Raw genomic sequence first — 19,083 nt, 5'->3', positions numbered from 1 at the left:
CTGAAATATCTGTCTGCCGGTAGCCATAGACAGCATTAACCTTTTGAAAATGATACAGACATCTATTTTGTAATGCAGTACCGTAATGTTACGGTCTGAGGTCTGACGGTAAATTACAAAATTATACTGACAGAAGGCTGGTAGAGGAAAAGGAAAAATTATTGGTGATGGTTAATTTTATTTGAATATTTATTGAATATGTGAGTTTCAAGATACCAATAATCGAATATTTAATTTTCGATCCAATATTTAGATATCAATGCAATGAAGATATGGGCTATGTCAAATAAAACCGTACTGTACCTAATACGTGAGACATTTCATGACAAAATTTATTTTTTATTTAATGTGATACAATTAAATACCGTACCAATATACAGCAGTACTACATCATCAACTTGAAATTTTTTTAATTTTCAAATCTTTTGCCAAACCTTGCGACATTATAGAAAATAGATATGATTATTATAAATATTTCAGTTTTACCAGTAGGGCACAGTTTACAAATTCCAGAAATGTCCCGTCATTTGGTTCAATTAAACAAACACTGCATGTGTCTCAAACGTTTTTTGCTCTAAAAACTCTCGAATGCCATGGTAAAAAAATTTTTTTTGGAAAATTGGATTATTTTTTCCTGAGGAATTCAATGATGTCGTTTTTAGATTGTGCTTCTTTTCAGTTTATTGCGCAACTTCATTTTGCTGTATTTTTACCGATATTGTGGATTGAGGGACAACAATGTCCAGACGTCCCTGAAAGGAGGGGTGTCTGTTCTATGGCAAAATGAGATTCTCTGAAACGAGGCAATGTCGCTGGATCTGTAAAGTGTGCCGTACTGTATACAGGAACTGATTATTGTTCAAAGGATATGTTCCTATTCTTAGATTAAAAACCATCTATTTATACAACCTAGAAAAACCAATAATTTCCCCCAGGTGGATTATAGGTTTAATATGAGGTAAATATTCATATGGTCTTATCTCTTTCCAGCTTGAACTTTGAAACCCAATCTATCCTATATCACTGTTTTCTACCAGGGAAAATACCTATGGTATTTGGTGATAAATTTTTGTCTTTATAATTTTTATGTATTCACATTTGGTATTTATAGTAACAGTAACCTTGTTTGGAAGGAGCTCTTGAGGTTTTATATAAATATATGTCCTACCGTCATTGAAAAAAGTTTTATGTAGTTCATTTTTCTCTTTCCTATCATACAAGCAGAAAAGTAACTCTAAATCACTGTGTGTTAATAGAAGGTTGAATAAGTGAGTGTTTATGTTACAATTTACTGAGTGTAAACTTTAATTATTAATGCATATATATTGTGACTAACTTCACAACCGGGCATACTGCATAGGTATATATTTACAGTAAATAAACATTGAGTTTGGGTTGTTGATTGGCCCAATGATGTTGGAATCAATCTGTAATATATAGGACAGTGTTTTTTTTCTTGAACCAAATATTGGGACATCTTGGAATAGGAGATTTGTGCCCTACTTCATGAGATTGTTTTTCGTTATATAAGCAGATGAATGAACCGATGCGTTTCGCTCTTAATGCTGATTATGAGAAACAGCTTTTTTTTTCTTAACTCAGTGGTAGCTAATAACTTGTTACTCATGGTATAAAAAAGATGTAATTATTAGGGAATGGCCCATGTCTCAATTCTATCAAACACTGATCAGATAATTTTTCATAATATCTCAAATATTATACTATTTCAGATTTAAAATACAAAAAGAAAAAAAAAATATTATATTATATCAAGTTCATCTTTATATGATGTTATCTCAAAATCCACCAGGTTTAAAACCTGTGTTGGGATCAAGAGTTGCTGTGCCAGTTAATGCTGATTATCCATATTATGTTGCTGCAACAGTCCAGGTTAGTGAAAGTGTTATTTCTTCCTCGCTGTTGTTTATTTTTATTCTAAAATAACATCTCATCCACTGGAGTTGTCTTGAATTGGATTCAGACTAAACACAATATTCACGTTCAAATATTTCGAATAATATTTTCAAATGATTTTGGGTTTCGAATTTTTTAAATATTTCTTTTTGAAGCAAAAAAATGATACATGCAGAGATGAGTCAAATTGAATTAATTACTATTCCAAATATATTTAAAAATAATAATTTTGGATATGGAATTCCAAAAAATGTTCGGAAGAGCTATTTGCAAAAGTCATTGTACATTGATTCAAATTTAGATTGGTTATGTAGAATAGTTTGGATAAACATTTTTTTGCTTTTCGCGTGCCAAATATTTTCGGTACTACCATTAGATGACAAATTTATTAATGATAAATTTTTGAAAGAAAATATTCTTAATTATGACGGGAATCATTTACTTTATCAAATAGCCTATATCAATTTCTGGTATATTCGATCCTTATTGGATATCTCTAGAATGAGATATGTATTTAATATCAAATGAGGTAATTTCGATTATCTCCAAATTATTGAACACTTCTAGATAACATTAGTCAGTATAATTGAATATTTATAAATGAAATAAATTTTTTTTAAATAAAGGAATTTTTTTCTCTCTGTACTTGTGTGTACATTTAGTGAAAAGTTCAGTGCTTCTATGGATAATATGAAAGCAACACATCATGAAAATTGTGATATGCTGTATGGCTAGCGATACATATTTGTATAGATGTGACAAAGTCGAAACTGCTTTCTACATGCCAACCCAAGAGCTTCTGTAGACGAGACCCTGTATTTATTTAGTGATGGGATTAAATTTTAACCAACGACTAGAATCAAATCTGCTCACTGAATGGTACCGTAATTCAACTTTTACGGAAGTAACGATTGGGACAACAAATTTTCATCCTTTCTGATAGCTGATAAATATTAAATATATTAATACCAAAAATTGCAAATTCATGTAAAACAATGCCATATAATAAATAATACATTTTTTCTAAATTTTGCAGGCTATCTGGAAGGATTTAAGAGGCAATGAATATGTCACTGTCAAATATGATGACAATCACAAAGGAGAATGCTTATTATCGCAAGTTGTGGGAAACGGTTTTAAAAGCATTCATGATATCAAACTACACAAACACCAAAAGGTAACAATAAGCAGTAAAAAGTAAGAAGATATCTTCTCACTTCTCTCTTATTGCACCATACTGGAGGAATACTGTATTATTACAAAAGTAGAACTCTTTATCTAGTTTCTGAAATGTGATACAATGTGTTGTTTATTACAGGAGTTGTATGATGTATCGCTATGTTGTATTCACCATAATCAGGTTCTAATTTTCGCAAGTCATGCATCAATTACAAATGGTGTAATCTTTACCAATAAATTAGAATTTTTGGTTACATACAAGATACAATCCTATCCTTCCTTTGATATGTCCTAATAACAATGTGTTACTGATGAATTTCACTAATATTGCAATCGTAGTGAAGTTCTTTGATATACCGTAAATTGGGTGACTACTTTTAAAATCTTCTGAATTCAAAAATGTGGGCATTTTTAGATATTTTAGTATGGTGCATCAATTCATTCTGGCTATATTTCGTTCCGAATTACACTATTTTAAATTTTCTAACGTTAAAATTTTGATTTTTTCGGCACAAATTGTCTTATTAAATTTAATGATAGTGTTGGTTAATGAGGAGGTGTGTTATTTTGCCTACACCACTTGACTGCTATATGACATCATTGGTCTGGGTTATTCTAATAATAGTCTTGTTGCATAGATACAGTTTGATTTATATTTTTCATAATTTATGTGGACCACATTTGTCAATGTACAATATTTTTATATATTGATTGTTTTGAATAATTTGAAATTGAAGCGCGTTTTTAAAGGCAAATTTTGTTTAATTTTTCATTTATTTTCTTTCTGTACATGTAACAAGTCATTTCAGACGTTTGAAATTGATATCAATAGTTATGTATTGTCCATAAATCTCTACTTTTTGTTTAAGTATCTTATGGTAATGAGATTTAGATATAATTTGCAAATGTTGAAAAGTACTTTTCTTCAGTAATCTATTTCATTTTTCAGGTGTTTACGGTTCATAATGGCAGAGAAGTAGTTGGCGTCGTTGAAGACCACTCAGGCGGATTAATACGAGTGAGATTATCAGAGGTCGACGTCATTTGTAAACACGAAGAAGATGTTCGTCTGACAGAAAGCCGGTAAATTGCATCATTTTTGTTAAAGTTCTGCTTTCGTGATATCAATTTCCCTCGAGGTAATTTCCACCATTTTATAAGGAAGAGGAACTCAAATACATTTCTTTGTTGGCTATGATCATGTGACGTACCATTGGTAATATTTACATTTGAAAATACCTTTGTGGTATGAAAGTCAAACCCATACTTCCTCATAACAAATTATTATCTACCACCGGCTTACTGGGCGTGTCGATCGATAGAGATAGTTATGTATCTAGGAGATAAAATCTTACAACCAATAATAATACATCATACAAATTCTTTTAAGTTATACAACACTTCTTTAGGTTCATTCGCGAATTGATTTGGCAATAAACGAGATATGTGTGATATAAATTTTTATTTCCCCTGTTATAGACCAGACTAAAAATGAATTGAATTCAAAATAGATTTGAAATAACTATTGGTTGAAAAAGATAATTATTACCGGTAGGTATTTAGATAACCAAATCCACTTTTTTCTCAAAAAATTTTTTTTTTTTTCATAGTAAAATGAATGTTTTGTTGAACTGAAATTCAACATACCGGTATATAATAATTTTTCAGTAAAATATAACCGTGTTAAAAAAAAATTAAATATATAATATGCTGGTATTAAATTATGACACACAGAAGTGAATTTAGGATATTCTTTTACACTTGTCTATTTAGACTTTGGCGTCTGTCTGCGTAGTCGGAAGATAAAATCTCGTATCAGTAATAATTACCGGTATTTCAATCTGCTATTTCAGTTACAGCCCCAGGCTGCAAGACCACAACCATCAAGTGGACTATCGCAAGATAGCTTCTGAGAATGCAAGCCCAAATCATGGCAAAAAACGACCAGTTTCAGCCAGCATTGAAGTACCTAAAGTGAGGTATGATATCACAGAAAATATATCGAAACTTCACAAGAATAAAATACTCCTTTGAACTCCTTCCATATCTTCCCTTTTCATAAATCCTATAATATATTAGGATTTTTGCACAGACATGTATGTATCATGGGATATGCCATTATAAAAGTGCGGATCATTTATGGATGGTGAAAATTTAATACTTAGTTAATGATTCCAACCAAGTTATTAGTTTATTTAAATACATAGGTATGTTGAAAATTTGAAGTATTTCGAATATTACCCTTTCGTTACCCAGTACTCCAACATGACGAATTTAGTGTTTAAAAAAGTAACCAGACAGACATTTTTGACATAGCATTGTTACAATGTATTGTGCAATTAAAATTTTATCAAATGATTCAATTATGAGACAAAATACTGTGAAAAAATGTTTTTGTTGAAATAGTGTCAAAATATGAACCTTTTTTTGTTACCCAATATTCACAAATGCGACGAACCCAGTGTTTTGATATAGTAACCAGAGAAACATTTTTGACATAGCATTGTATTGGGCAGTTTAAAAATGTTTTCAGACGATCATTTAAAAGACAAAAATAATGTGAAAAAAATGTGTTTGGCGAGATAGTTTCGAAATATGAAATTTTTTTTTGTTATCCAATACTCCCAGTGCGGCGAACCCAGTGTTTTGAAATAGTAACGAAACTGACATTTTTTGTCATAACATTGTATCGCGAACATAAGAATGTGATCAGGTGATCATTTTAAAAGTTAAAATAGGTGTTTGTCGAAATATTGTTTGTATTTGTTCCAGTGTCCTTTCCTTGGTAAAACCCCTCATTGAATTTGTTTCACAATAGAAAAAAAATTCCCAGTGATGGTTGTAGTTTATATTTATTTTTTGGTTTCTAAGATGTTATCACTTCCTCTTTATTATGATTGATTGGTTATCAGGCTAAATTCTCCCAAGAGCATATGGCAAAATGTTAATATAAAGATTAAAAATAAAAAACGTTTTCGACAATCTCTGTATTTCATTTGTGAACAGGTCTAGTTTATTTTAAGATTTGATTTTTGTTTGAATTTACCTTATGCTCTGTGCAACAGCAACCAGATATATATGGAGCTTGGATACTTTCCATAACTTGTCATCTATTTGCCACAGTTTTTAGTCCATTTTATCTATATTTGGCCATGTATTTCATGAATCATGTTATGCTTAGCTGAATAATTACTTTTTTCAGTAGTCGGGCACGTAAATCGTCTGCCGAACCTTCCATGGATGAACTGATGGCAGCAATGGTGCTTTCAAGTTTATCAAGCAGTCCAGTTTTCCACAATGCCAGAAGCCCGTCCATGAGGAAAGGTTTGAGTAAATACTATATTACCATGAATATTACCATAGCAGTGGAAAGGTAATTAATTTTTGATTACTGATGTTTTGGTATAAATTAACTGATTATTTTTAGATGGAAGTCCTCACAGCTTTGGCAGTAGCGGAGTTGGCAGTTGGGGCCAAGATTCTCAAATGTCTCCTATCAGAGGTGAACATGTTCCTCAAGCTGCTGGGCATTCGGTTATAAAAAGCTCTCTAGAAACTCCTGAGAGAAGCCAGTCAGTCATTCAACATACTCAGTCTATTGGAAACTCACCTTCTTCCACTGGTGACCCAATAGAAGTAGATACATCCAGTGCCATGGACACGAGCATACCTAAGGACGAGGACTACAATTCAGCCCAAGGTGTAATACCACCCGGACACAGCACACCAGCACCTTTTCAGACTGGTAGTCCCAGATTACAGTACCACTCTCCTGGCTCATCATCTCCAGCACAGAATCCCAATTTCCTCGTAAATCCTGGTGCTAAGCTTGAATCCGTCAAAGAAGAACCGAATGGAGGGGAAGAAGACAGACCAAGACCCTCATCTGTTCCTCAGCCTCATATATTCTACATACCGTCACTTATTCCATCAGTAATGCCAGGAAGGCCAGAATACATGCTTCAAATGCAGACTGTGAGTACTCCTCCACCTCCTCTTGCACCAGCTGACGAGAGATCATACAGAAAGATTGGATCTTTCCCACCACAACCACAGGTATGTTATCCAATTTATTTTTTAATAAGTCAAATCAAGTCTTAGTTTGCAAGAGAGTAATGCCTAAATATATTATGGACATAATGGTAAAACGACGAATATGGCCACCCGCTAATATGAAAAGTTGAATGAGTCTGAATGTCATATGAAAGTGGGCCCATGAGCCATAAAGACTAGCTAAATTTGGTAAAGTAATTAGCTAGCTAAAGTAACATACCACGCATGGCTCAAGAAATTTGGATGAATGTCATATGGAAGTGTGCCCATGAGGTTTAAAAACAGCTATACAGGCATTGCAGGGCTTAAGAAAATTTGGAAAAAGGGAAAGTAATAAGTAATAGCATTTTCACAGCTTGTTATTTGAAATTGATTGGTCAATTAGTTGCTGAGAAAATCAGCACAGGTCCAAGAAGAACATGACTAACATTTATTTTGCAAAACAATCCACATGTCCACTTTGTGTCCAATAACATAAAAATACAATTTCGTATTTTCAGTTTCAAGCTGAAGTTAAAGCACCATCTTCAAATAACACTTATGTATGTATCGGATCAGCACCACCAACCTACTACACCCTTCCAGTAATGGTAAGCTTTGTTAACGCTATGTAATTGCAATGGAATAATCAGTTAAAAACTGGAATAGCTGAAGAAATGCATAATTTCAGACTCAATTATTAATAGCCTAATGAAAAAAACTTCTGCCAAATTTTTGCAAACAACTATTTCCCCAGATTTGTTTTATTTCATTATCTTTTTCCATCAACAGAGGCTGGTTGATATCCATATTTAGAAATATGCTTACCTCTTCAATATTTACTTTATATCACATTTTGTCATGCAACCCTAATTGATTAGTCGGGTCTCATGTAATTTCGTACCACAATAACTTCTAGTGGGTGTGGTGCAACTATTTTTCCATATGTCATTCCTAACTCCCACCTGACTACATCATTTAAAAATTACGTCACTGTGATGTCGTAGTAATAAGCCCGCCAAAATATACGGATGGTCGTCTATAACATGCAGACGATAAAATCCGAAATCGAGCAAGCTATTCCTCTCGTTTTATCATTGTAACGATCCTGATATGAGAGAGATCACTGGTGTTAGTGAGTTTGTTATCTTCAGCGCAGATGACATTTTGGGACATAGTGACATATTTTTTGGATGACATTGTCAGGTGGGGGTAGGAATAACATATGCAAAAATGGGTATGACAAGCCCACTAGAAGTAGTTGTGGTACTACACTATACCAAATTAGTCACTCTGAATTAGTAACTGGTCACGGTAGCCAGCTAGTGGTGAGAGTATTGGGTAGGTTAAAGATAGCTTTAGGGATGGGCAGTATAGAATACCGAATCCGGAGGATTCGAATCCCAAAGTATTTGAATCCAACGGGATCCGATAACAGGATTCGGTTTCCGCCTTTCCGGCGCCATGCGTCAATTTTTGTATTTCGGGTTTCTAATTTATCAATTATAGACGAGCGTTTTTCTCGTGTGGAAATCTCTCTCGTTTAATTAAACTTGCGTCTGCTCGCAAAGAACCCGTAAATCAGTAAACATCAAACACTGTAATTTCAATCGGCATATTCAGGACAAGAAGTCGGCAATATAACCTCACGGCGAAGTCTCGTTATTGCACCATTTTTGCGTTTTCCTTCTTTGCTATCTAGCTAGCGTTATTTGTGCCGACTCACTGGTGATATTCCGATAATTTGAATGCAACAATCTTTAATTGTTTACAGACGTGCCTTGCTTCATTTTAAATTAAATGATTTTTCGCGACCTACGAGTTTTCCAAAAAAATGATGCACGCAAACCAAAAGCCAGGCGTCAAATGTTATAACATTACTTGCGATCAAATATTATTTACTAATAATTTTATTATACCATTTTCCGAAATACAAAGTTATATCGCAAAACGCGAACATCTGTCACATTTAAATTTCACTCTCAAAAGATTACATATTTTTCGGTCCGTTTCCATCGTTCAAGATAGATGCACGTTTGATCTAGTGTCTGTAGTATTTTAGTCGCCGATAAATTTTGAAAAAAGTTGCCGCATCTGGCGAAGATGGTGACGAATTGAATTTGAGTAGGGCTAAGTCTGGGTAGATATGATTAATGATAACATTTCTATCGTTCAAGATAGACGCACGTTTGATCGAAAGTCTGTAGTATTTTAGACCGTGATGAATTTTGAAAAAAGTTGCCGCATCTGGCGAAGATAGTGACGTATTGAATTTTAGTAGGGCCAAGTCTGGGTAGATAATGATATGTAAAATGAGTTCGTTTTTAGATGTTATTACCTAATAACTAGGTAAGTACGAAATCGCGTTTACGGGAACTTGGTTTTACGTGTCTTGCTCGCACAGAATAAAAAGTTGATTTTAATTGATAGTGGTTAAATTTAATATTTTACAACGGCATAGGTTGCAGTGGCCACACGCTGGTTCTACATCCAATTAATTCTCAGCGGGTATGTTTTAGTACACTCGACAGACTCACATTAATAATGATTTAACGCCGTTTCATGTCTATTTTGTATTTAACCGCTTACTATTAAAGTGCCTAAAGCGTGTCTTAGTTTAGCATATCAGTATTTATTAGTATTTAGGGATTACATACATTTGGAACAATTGAGGGCAAAAAATATTGTAATATTCCCAAATTTTATTGTCCTGGAAACTGCCTGTTTAGTATCAAATGAAATCCAATGTTCAGGACATTTCCAAATAAATAATACATTTATAGTAAGTAATACATTGCAATTTTTTAACATCTAAATCCAGCAATGTGGAAATTCCCACTATTTGAATAAGTATGAAAATAGAATAGGATTCGGTATTCTGGATTCGATTTAACTATTCTAGAATAGTAAATTATTCTACATTGCCCATCCCTAGATAGCTTAAACCCCATGCCCATCACCTCACCTAAGTCACCTAAGGTGTAATAAATTGGAAAGGCAATGGAAACCAACCTGGAAAAATTCCAATCTATCAGTGGCTATTTAGCCAGAGCCTTGTTTGGAGTGAAATCAACAATAATAATATTTGAATCATTTATTTTTCAGCGTGCACCATCACCATTAGCTGCCCGAAATGAACCAGCATCAGTAATTGATACTCCTTATCAAGGATCGAAGTTAGTTGGTCCATCTCACTCTGTCCGTATGCCGGTCATCAAATCTCCTGCTCAACCGATAAATATTTCTGGAATTGATGCATTCTCTTGGCACAATACTTTGGGTGATCCGCGGAGTGTGAGTATTTGAGGAATAATAGTGAAAGTTGTTTGATGGGTCGGGTACCACAAGCGGAGTGAATAACAAGCTAGATACAGGGGTGGGAAGGGTTTTTGGACCAGAGGCCGAAAAAATTTTCCACCTAGACTGGCGGACCATGTAAGTGTGACGTATTTACAGTGTAACGAAAGCAAAAGTGGATAACAATAAGCCCCATGCCGAAACTAAATTTGATTGCAATCTCAACAAATTCCTTGAGCTATTTTTTTAGCTAAAACGTCAAAATTTGGTTTTAGTTTGGTTGTGGCAGCGTTGGGCGGGCCAAATTGAATTATTCAACGGGGCGTGGTTTGCCCCTGCCAGAGCTAGAAGCAAATACGATACTTGCCATGCCACACTCATTTATAGTACAGGTGGGCTAACCATCTTCACCCATGGCCCTGGGACGATGCTATAGGTTCCTTGTCAGTTTCACACTAGATGGAATAGAATAATGTATAATACATTCCACTAAGAATGAATGTTCATGAACAGTTTCTGTTAGGTTTGCATTGTTGATTAATATTGCATTATTTCTACATTTTAAGAAAACCCAATAAAATAATGAATTTATATTGTTTTATTTTTAGTACTCGCCGAAGCCATCCTTATTCATGCAAAGACAGCATTTGCATCAGGCAGCATCTCCAAAGATGTCACCAAAGACAATGACAACGGGAAGGTAAGAATATATTTTGTGGGACAAAATCATTGTCTTCGTTTTTAAAAACTTTTGTCTCAGAATATATGATTTTTATTTTGGCATCCGCACCGCAATAATTATCTAGTTCCCATTTTGATATGCGGTTGATATAGTCGTAGTAGATGACCCAATATATAATATATTAATTTTCTGATTCCAGAAAAGTACGAGGTGATGGTAAGAAATGTCGCAAGGTGTATGGGATGGAAAACCGTGATATGTGGTGTACAGCATGCCGGTGGAAAAAGGCTTGTCAGAGATTCCCGGACTGATTTTCTATTTTCAATTTGTAAGTAAGAATTGATTTATTTTTTATAACGACCAAATGGCGTTTTTGAACACATATTTGTATGTCACATGAACACTTTAAGTAATGATTATGTGAATAGACACATCGGCCGAGTGTGTAAAATATTAAGACTCAACTTGTCGCAGGTTACACATCTTGGGTTCATATCCCATGCACTCTACCTCACCCAGGATGTACCGTAATAAACTGAGTATCATATTGATCTTTAATGCTTTTTCATATAATTTTAGATTCCATGTATGTAAGAAAAGGGTGCTTTGCCTCGCAATGGAGGGAAAGTCAAGAAAGAAGAGATAGAAAACCCGGGCAGAAGGATAGCAGTGATCGTCAACTCATCCCGTGTCGGCACTGATTTTCAATATCCTGAAAAACACAACTGTGTATCTATCTACCTGGGGTTATATCGAAATTTTAGTAAACAGAGTTAGCTACTCATAATGTGCCTTAACTATCTATCGATCCAAACGTTGCTTCTTGATCTTGACAATGATCTCGAAAATTATATAGAATACTTTACTGATTACTAAATTAGTTGGTTACTTGTGTCTAAATTTACCTGTTCTGTACATATATTTTTTGCATTTGTGTTTCGATTTTTTTGATGTTGGATATTCGAAAGACAGAAAAATGCTCAAGCTGTGGAAAGAAATCCTATTATATTTTGTTAGGAATGGTTTCAGTTGATACTCTAAATTTTACTAAATTGTTCCATTCTGGTTTTATATATTCCTAGACAATCTTGCATGAAAGTCATTATTACAATCATGTTCAGAATTATTCTATTCTGAATTTGGGATCATATTTAGTTTGTTGGCAACCATGATAAAAATAGACCACTTCCAACAAGAGAACATTGCTAATTTAAATGGCTAACATGGTCACTGCACAGTCTAAATTCCAGCCAAATATTAATAGAATTGCATCCAATGTTATATGAAGGTGTCGATTATGGAAAATATTATAATTTGGGGCGAAATATTCAGGCTCGTAGGACATTTGAAAACAACTTTTTACATCCCCAAGTACTAAACATTTTTAAGGCGGGAAAAGTGACTTTTTCAGCAAAATGATCCATAGGATCATGTCCAGTAGAGATTTTTTGGATCTAATTTTTTTTTCTTTATTTTTATGATTGTCTACGATGGAATATGCTGAAGTTTGTTACGACAATATTTAAAAAAATTCAGTATTAGATTTTACTTTACAGGGTAAGTTGATTGTGTTTTTCATTAAACTCTATTTCCATTGTGAGGTTCATAATGACAGTAAAAAATGTAAGGAACCAAATGATGTACCGGCCAAAGATCTTTTTACCTTTATCAACTCAATTAAATATTATAGTTCATGCAAGTTCCAGAACGCAATCACATTTTCAATCAAAGGAGTGAATTTATATTTATGAATGCTATAGTATGGTGCAATGGTTTAATTACTGCCTTTTTGAGTGTTTTATTGAATTGTTTTTGTTGATTATAGTTTTGTTTAACTTTTCTGTAGCAAAATTGAATGGTTTTTGAGGGTTTCATTTATGTTATAGTGTGTCGGTAGTTCTATTTGATTTGTTTAAAGTTCATTTTTGAATTAAATCTATTGCATCAAAGTAAGGTAACTAAAACTACATTAAAAAAAGTAGGGAGAAATGCCCTAGCTGGCAATTATTGGCTGAAAGGGAAATTTTTGTGGTTTCTAACTGTTCCAGCAATGATTGAAAATTGATGATTAGATACTGAAAGAGACACTTCTTTAATCTTGAATTAAACTAAATTTAGTGAGTATTCTGGTAATTAATTGATATAAAAACTGGCCAGCATTGAAAAAAATATATCAAAAACGTTTTCCTTTTCATCTTCGTTTTCTGTCTCGTACTATAAATTTTTAGCCATATTATATGCTTATTAACTTGTGCATATTGATATTCTCATTTGTCACTGTTATGCCCTTTTTTGTTTGTTATTTTGAGTACTGGTTAAAATTTTGCCTGGTTATTTTATTTTGTGCATATTTTTTGTTTTATTGGTGGCTTTTGCTTGAAATATTTTCAACTATTGTGATTTAGTTTTGGTTAAATTGCATTTTTATTTCTCAAGAGTTTCATATCACAATGAGAAGTTCGTTCAGTTTTATTTAAGATAGATAACCCGTCCTTTGCACAGTTTTTGTGCCGAAAATATGTTTAAATATATATTACAGGGAGTCATTCCCTTTTTTCACATGTGGTAAAAGTATGGTTACTGTTGATAATTATAATTTAGAATGTTAAATTGGTCTTAGAATTGTTAAATACGATTAAACTTGTTCAAACAGGACCCTGTTTTATACATATGCCCATTAACGCTTCCATATCCACTCATCAGTATTAACTTTCTTCTACTGTAAAATAATACCTTTTATTTTTGTATATTTTGTTTCTCTCACATTCTTCTATCTCCTTTTCCTTCATTTGATTCAAATATAAAGTTGAATTGTATATTAAAATATGATGTTAACAGGTTTGGTTCAGTTACTATACATTAGGTCTACCAAAACCATTTATGGATTTTTTCTCATTGTTTTTGGTAAACGATAGTTCAAAGGCAGTACCATACTTATTACCAACCAACTCTCTTAAATCTTCCATTCTAGTAACACCTCTTATTTTCTATTGACCTGTCCTCTACTAACCTCTTAAAAAACTTTTCTCCTTGCAAAATTAATTTCAACACAAGAGGTATTAAAAAAATTCAGTGTGTGCCCAGGCTTCGAAAATACCAATAAATAGTTATGGACTCTATAATTTTGTTTATCTAAAACTTTTACATATTTGATTTCTTCAGGTCTGGTTTAAATTGTATCGCTTGTAAATTTCTCTTTTAAATGTTTCCCTATAAATATACGAGTTCTTTGGAGATATTATGTTGTTGTTTTATGTGTGTTTTTCTTTTTAGGCTCGGGTATAGGATATTTTGCACAGACCTGCACAATCTAATCCAAGTTATTACGTTCATGAATTTGGATGACAAAAACCTTCAAAAACAGTTAACGACTACCTGTCTTTCCGCCATGTAACTTGGGAGAAATTCTCTAAATTAAATTGGCATCAACCGATCTAGAGTGTGTTTTCTCAACTTGAGTATGTTGTATTTTAAATCTTTCCAATGAGACAGTGCTGTTGTGTGGTCCAAACTCACCAATTCATGTTTATAGGAATAACATAGTATTATAGAAATAGATTGATAGAAAGGAACTTTCATTGTGTGTATGGCTCAATCATCTATGGTTGAATGAAATGCTAGGAAAAGTCATGGGATTGGGCTTCCAGTGGTCTGAATGCAAAGCAAATATAATGGGAGCATGTCAGAGCGTTTTGTATTTCAGGCATTTCAATCAACCTTGTCAAGCCTTTCAATAGGCAGTGGGTGATTCAAGGAATCTTCATTGTACAGTTATAATTAATTAGTCTTATAATGCTAAAAAGTAGCGATGTGCTGAACATGCCTGAATCTTTCATATGCAGCATATTCTTAAATGTACCACAATTACCAACATACAATTTATTCAACAAAACAAAGCACCAAAAAATAAGATGTTAAAGAAGATAATACCGATAGTTAGAAGAAAACAAAAGTAACAGGTAAAACTACGCATGTTGCACTGCACTATGCATCGCTAAAATATGACACCAGGCAAATATTGGCAGCAGAACACTGAGCAAAGCACAGATACAATACTATGATACAGTGAGGTAACAACACTTAAATATTAATATTTACAATGATAAATTGCAACAAGCATTCTCCATCACAGATGGAATATGAAAAAAAATTGGCGACTTGGTTATGTATCAGTTTTAACCAGTAATTAAAAAAACAAACATTTTAAATGATTGAGTTTATTTATCAAGTTCTCAACGAACTTATCATGGTTTTATCTTCCAAATCTTCAATTTGAAGCCTAGTATTTCACTGATGACGCCTGAAAAGGCAGATAACACAACCACTCTTGTGATATTATATAAGAGAGGATTCATCGCTAGACCGTAAATGTTAAACGGCATCTCTATTTCCTTTATAAGCTTTGAAGCAATTGAGAGAACGCTGTTCGCTCGCTGTAATTCCTCTCTTTTATTAGGCTTCTGCTTCATTTGTAAATATAAATTTATCTGCTCCGTCAACAGCATCGATGTATTGCTGTATTTTCTGTTAATTTGGGCACCGATCGTCATAAAATTAAGTAAAAATATAGCCAAGGCAAGTAACCATGCTGTCATTTCCCAGAAAATTAAAGAAGAGAGGTATAGATCAGTGTCATGGAGTAACTGAAGCGATATGAAGCAAAGCAAGAAGAGAGAAAGAAAAAATGCTGAAGAAACAATCACGTCAACTGATCTTTGTGGCCCACGACGTCGCAGATACGATCTCAGAGACAGCCATAATCGAACATTTTCCACTTTATCAAGTCTGAAATGAGGAACGTCTGATTTCTTTGCCCGTCTTGATGAAGTGAGGTGGCTGAAATACTTCGCAAATAACAGTCTTTGCCTAAACGTTTTATGAGCAGCACAAAGCATAACAAAAAAAGTGAAGCTGAAGATAAACCGTTTCATTGCAGTAGCATAAATAACAAAAATGACTTTGAAGTTAGTGGTGTTTCCATGAGTAACCATGAATAAACTTTCCGCCAGTCCTTTCACAAACTCCATTGTTGAACCAGTGTGGCTGGTTGCACTATTGTTAGCATTTTGATGAAAGCAAATGCGATATAAGGTAGGAATAGATGAAATCAGTATCGCAAAGCAAAATCCTATGAAAAACATATCACTCGGCGAAAAAGCATTCTGCACTTTTTTTCTGATAATACCTCCAATGTCCAATAACGATGCTTGAACCTTTTTACACTGATTAGACTCCCAAATTTTTACGCTAATTCGATCAACACGTGGACCAGAGCCCGGAAGCAGAACAGTTGCTGAATAATTATCTTTTCGTGCTTTCTTGTTGTATCTTGTCTTATTGTCATTTGTGCTTGTACTTTCTGAATCCGAGCCACCAGACTGTTCAGACGAATTACTACTGGAACTTGTACTATTTAGATTTTCAAGGCGATTACCATGACGACCATGTTTCTTATTTTCAACACTGTCAGTACTGATTTCGTCAGATTCCCTATCTACACTGGATTGTCGTAAACATTTAAAATCGTCTTTTTTATTATCAGTAGATTTGTCACAGTCCGCAACACTTTTATGCTGTATATCACCATTCTTCATATTGGTAATGTTCAAGCTTTCCTCAGACTGTTCCACTATGGGCAACTGTTCTTGACTTGCATTTATTTTTCCATTTTCGTGGACTGTGCTGGATTTCACATTTTCATCTTTTAACAAAGGAGTATCACTCTCTGCGTCACTATGTTCAGATGAGCATTTGCTTATTCCATTAGAACAATGGTTATTGTTTTCTGTACTATCTTTACCCTTATTAGTGAAGGTTGAGGTGAGTAGGGAGAGAGTACTTTGATGTGAAGTTGATGAGGAGCATACAACAGGTTCAAGTAAAGCAGAAGAGAGAGTTCTAGACTTCTTCATTTTTCGAGAATCATTTCGTACATTCAAGCGAAAATTTGTGGATACGACATGACAATGCACACTTCCCAATAAGAACATAACAATGGATGGCATCATTATTTCTGAAGTTGAAATATATTTAAATTCCTCTTCTGTTCCATTGAAGTAAATGAAGAAAACAACAAACTGAAGAATATACATTAGGAAGAATAACAATGTGATCGGCTTACTACTCTGCTGAATCCACCATTTAGCATACAGTGGTAGGAACGATACTCTGATAAAAGCTTGACAAGTTACAACCAGCCAACTATATTGTGGCTTATTTTTGCTGAACGTTGATCCACGAACAAGGTCAATGTCGATGAGGTCAGGCTTCACACTAGAACTTCTTTTATCCATTGATTTCATTCCGCTGTCTTGCTGTTCTCGGATCTCCACCGCACGTTCCCATATTTGCAAGTCGTAAGCACCAATTTTCCGCTGGTACCAAGACAACATCGAATCCATCGCTTACTTTTTTTTTTCAAAAGCTTTCACGTCACAGTCATTATTGAATAAATAAATAGTTTGTACAATGTACCGCAGTAGGATGTTTGTCAGTTTATGCTGCAGAGCATACTAGAATGCCCTGCTATTTTATACATTCATCTTCACTTACCAGCTGAAAAAATAAGTAAAATTTCTATACTTTTTTGGACAATTATTCAAGATGAAAAGAAGTAAAATAATTAGAAAACCTTGCTCAGATACGTATATCATATTAATACACTTCATTATTTCGAGAGTTCACTAGTTATATAAATGTGTAACGAAGTTAATGACAATTTTCTCTTGAGATTTTTCGTTAATCATTATCCAGGAAAAATTAATTGGCAAATCGATGATAAAGGTAAACAAGAATGAAAGAAAAAGATATTGCCAATATATACTACCTAGTTACTGTTGTCTGCCAGCATTTTAACACAGAGAAGTATGGTATACACCAGGAGTGCACAACACAGGGCACGCGTGCCAAATTTGGCACGCCATACGCTCAAACGTTGCACACGAATGGTTTTGTAAAAAAAAATATTTATGAGATACACTAAAATATTACGTTTATATCAAAATCAGCAGTTTTTCAGGACATTAAATTGTTTCAATAAATATATATTTGTTATTATGTAATATTATTGAAATTTGTTTGTTTTACGGGAGTTAATTTACAATACCAACGATTGTGCGTGGCACGCGACAAGATTATTTTGAAAAATTTGGCACATATCCTCATTTGAGTTGTGCACCCCTGGTATACACAACCACATACTGTAATAAATATATTAATACCGGTAAGTGGCATAATAAGCCAATGGTAAGTCTTTATTACTTCTACTAGCCTAATTCATTAAAATTTCATTTGAATTTGTGTTCCAAATATACAAGAATGAAGAATGAGTTTTAATAACTTAAATTGCTACTTCACTATTTAGGTGGTATAAGTGGATTTTCATAAAGAATCATAAATTTAGAAAGTGGACAAAATATCAGACTATATAAAGTTATATGTAACAATAATAACTAATTATTTAGCTTCAAGACTGTAGTGCTAAGAAGTAAAGGAATAAAATCCTGTCCCCATTCCATTCACTTGTTTATAATTGATGGTAAAAAAAAATCATTTCACATTCGCATAAATTAAACAATTTATGTTACAAGGAAAATATTGATACGAATCAATGGAGGTTAGTTGAGCAATTCAGGAACTTATTAGTGGAAATTTCTACAGTGAAAATGCTATATTAGAAATAATACTTGCTTCGTCACAGCCGAGAAATGATAAGTGTTTTTGAGAAGTCAAATCTCTTACGTCCATTATTTCTGTAATCAGTAATCAGTAGTTTATTTTCTCACCATACTAAATGCACACTTGATATACAAATTGCAATAAATAAATAAAAAGGCATTTCAGGGTGAGGGGAGCCGCGAGAAACCAAATTTGGTTATCGAGCAGCGGCACCCATAAGCAAGTCTAACAAGGAAATAATAACAAAAAAAAAGTCGAACTGTGTATATACATTATTTCTGTATTCATGTATATGTTAACTA

The 19,083-nt window shown here is 33.6% G+C and overlaps 2 protein-coding genes across 3 annotated transcripts; one reads left to right on the top strand and one right to left on the bottom strand.

Moving 5' to 3' along the window:
- The first annotated feature begins 1,709 nt into the window (after window positions 1-1,709).
- LOC120335682 (zinc finger protein 395-like) lies at window positions 1,710-14,342 on the top strand. Of its 2 annotated transcripts, none has more exons than XM_078109850.1 (11): window positions 1,710-1,890; window positions 2,951-3,091; window positions 4,043-4,176; window positions 4,947-5,072; window positions 6,299-6,417; window positions 6,521-7,149; window positions 7,647-7,736; window positions 10,231-10,419; window positions 11,031-11,122; window positions 11,304-11,432; window positions 11,684-14,342. In XM_078109850.1, exons 1-10 carry the CDS (start codon window positions 1,786-1,788, stop codon window positions 11,413-11,415), a joined length of 1,737 nt encoding a protein of 578 aa, XP_077965976.1. In that variant the 5' UTR covers window positions 1,710-1,785; the 3' UTR covers window positions 11,416-11,432; window positions 11,684-14,342. The 2 variants fall into 2 exon arrangements, with proteins under 2 accessions (XP_077965976.1, XP_039259188.2); XM_039403254.2 differs by having other exon boundaries at window positions 1,711-1,890; window positions 6,296-6,417.
- Window positions 14,343-14,971: 629 nt separating this feature from the next.
- On the bottom strand, window positions 14,972-18,021 carry LOC120336215 (protein PHTF2-like). The gene has a single exon (XM_039403838.2). It carries the CDS (start codon window positions 17,503-17,505, stop codon window positions 15,349-15,351), a length of 2,157 nt encoding a protein of 718 aa, XP_039259772.2. The 5' UTR covers window positions 17,506-18,021; the 3' UTR covers window positions 14,972-15,348.
- Between the last annotated feature and the right edge of the window lie 1,062 nt (window positions 18,022-19,083).

Source organism: Styela clava, chromosome 2 (genome assembly GCF_964204865.1).
Source record: "Styela clava chromosome 2, kaStyClav1.hap1.2, whole genome shotgun sequence".
NCBI classification, from domain to species: Eukaryota; Metazoa; Chordata; class Ascidiacea; order Stolidobranchia; family Styelidae; genus Styela; species Styela clava.
This window is presented reverse-complemented; position numbering and strand designations above follow the sequence as displayed.

Coding starts and splice junctions, on each gene's coding strand:
- LOC120336215 (XM_039403838.2), bottom strand. CDS start 17,505: ATGGATTCGATGTTGTCTTGGTACCAGCGGAAAATTGGTGCTTACGAC.
- LOC120335682 (XM_039403254.2), top strand. CDS start 1,786: ATGATGTTATCTCAAAATCCACCAGGTTTAAAACCTGTGTTGGGATCA. Junction 7,737..10,230: donor ACTACACCCTTCCAGTAATG/GTAAGCTTTGTT, acceptor TTTATTTTTCAG/CGTGCACCATCACCATTAGC. Junction 11,123..11,303: donor AAGACAATGACAACGGGAAG/GTAAGAATATAT, acceptor TTCTGATTCCAG/AAAAGTACGAGGTGATGGTA.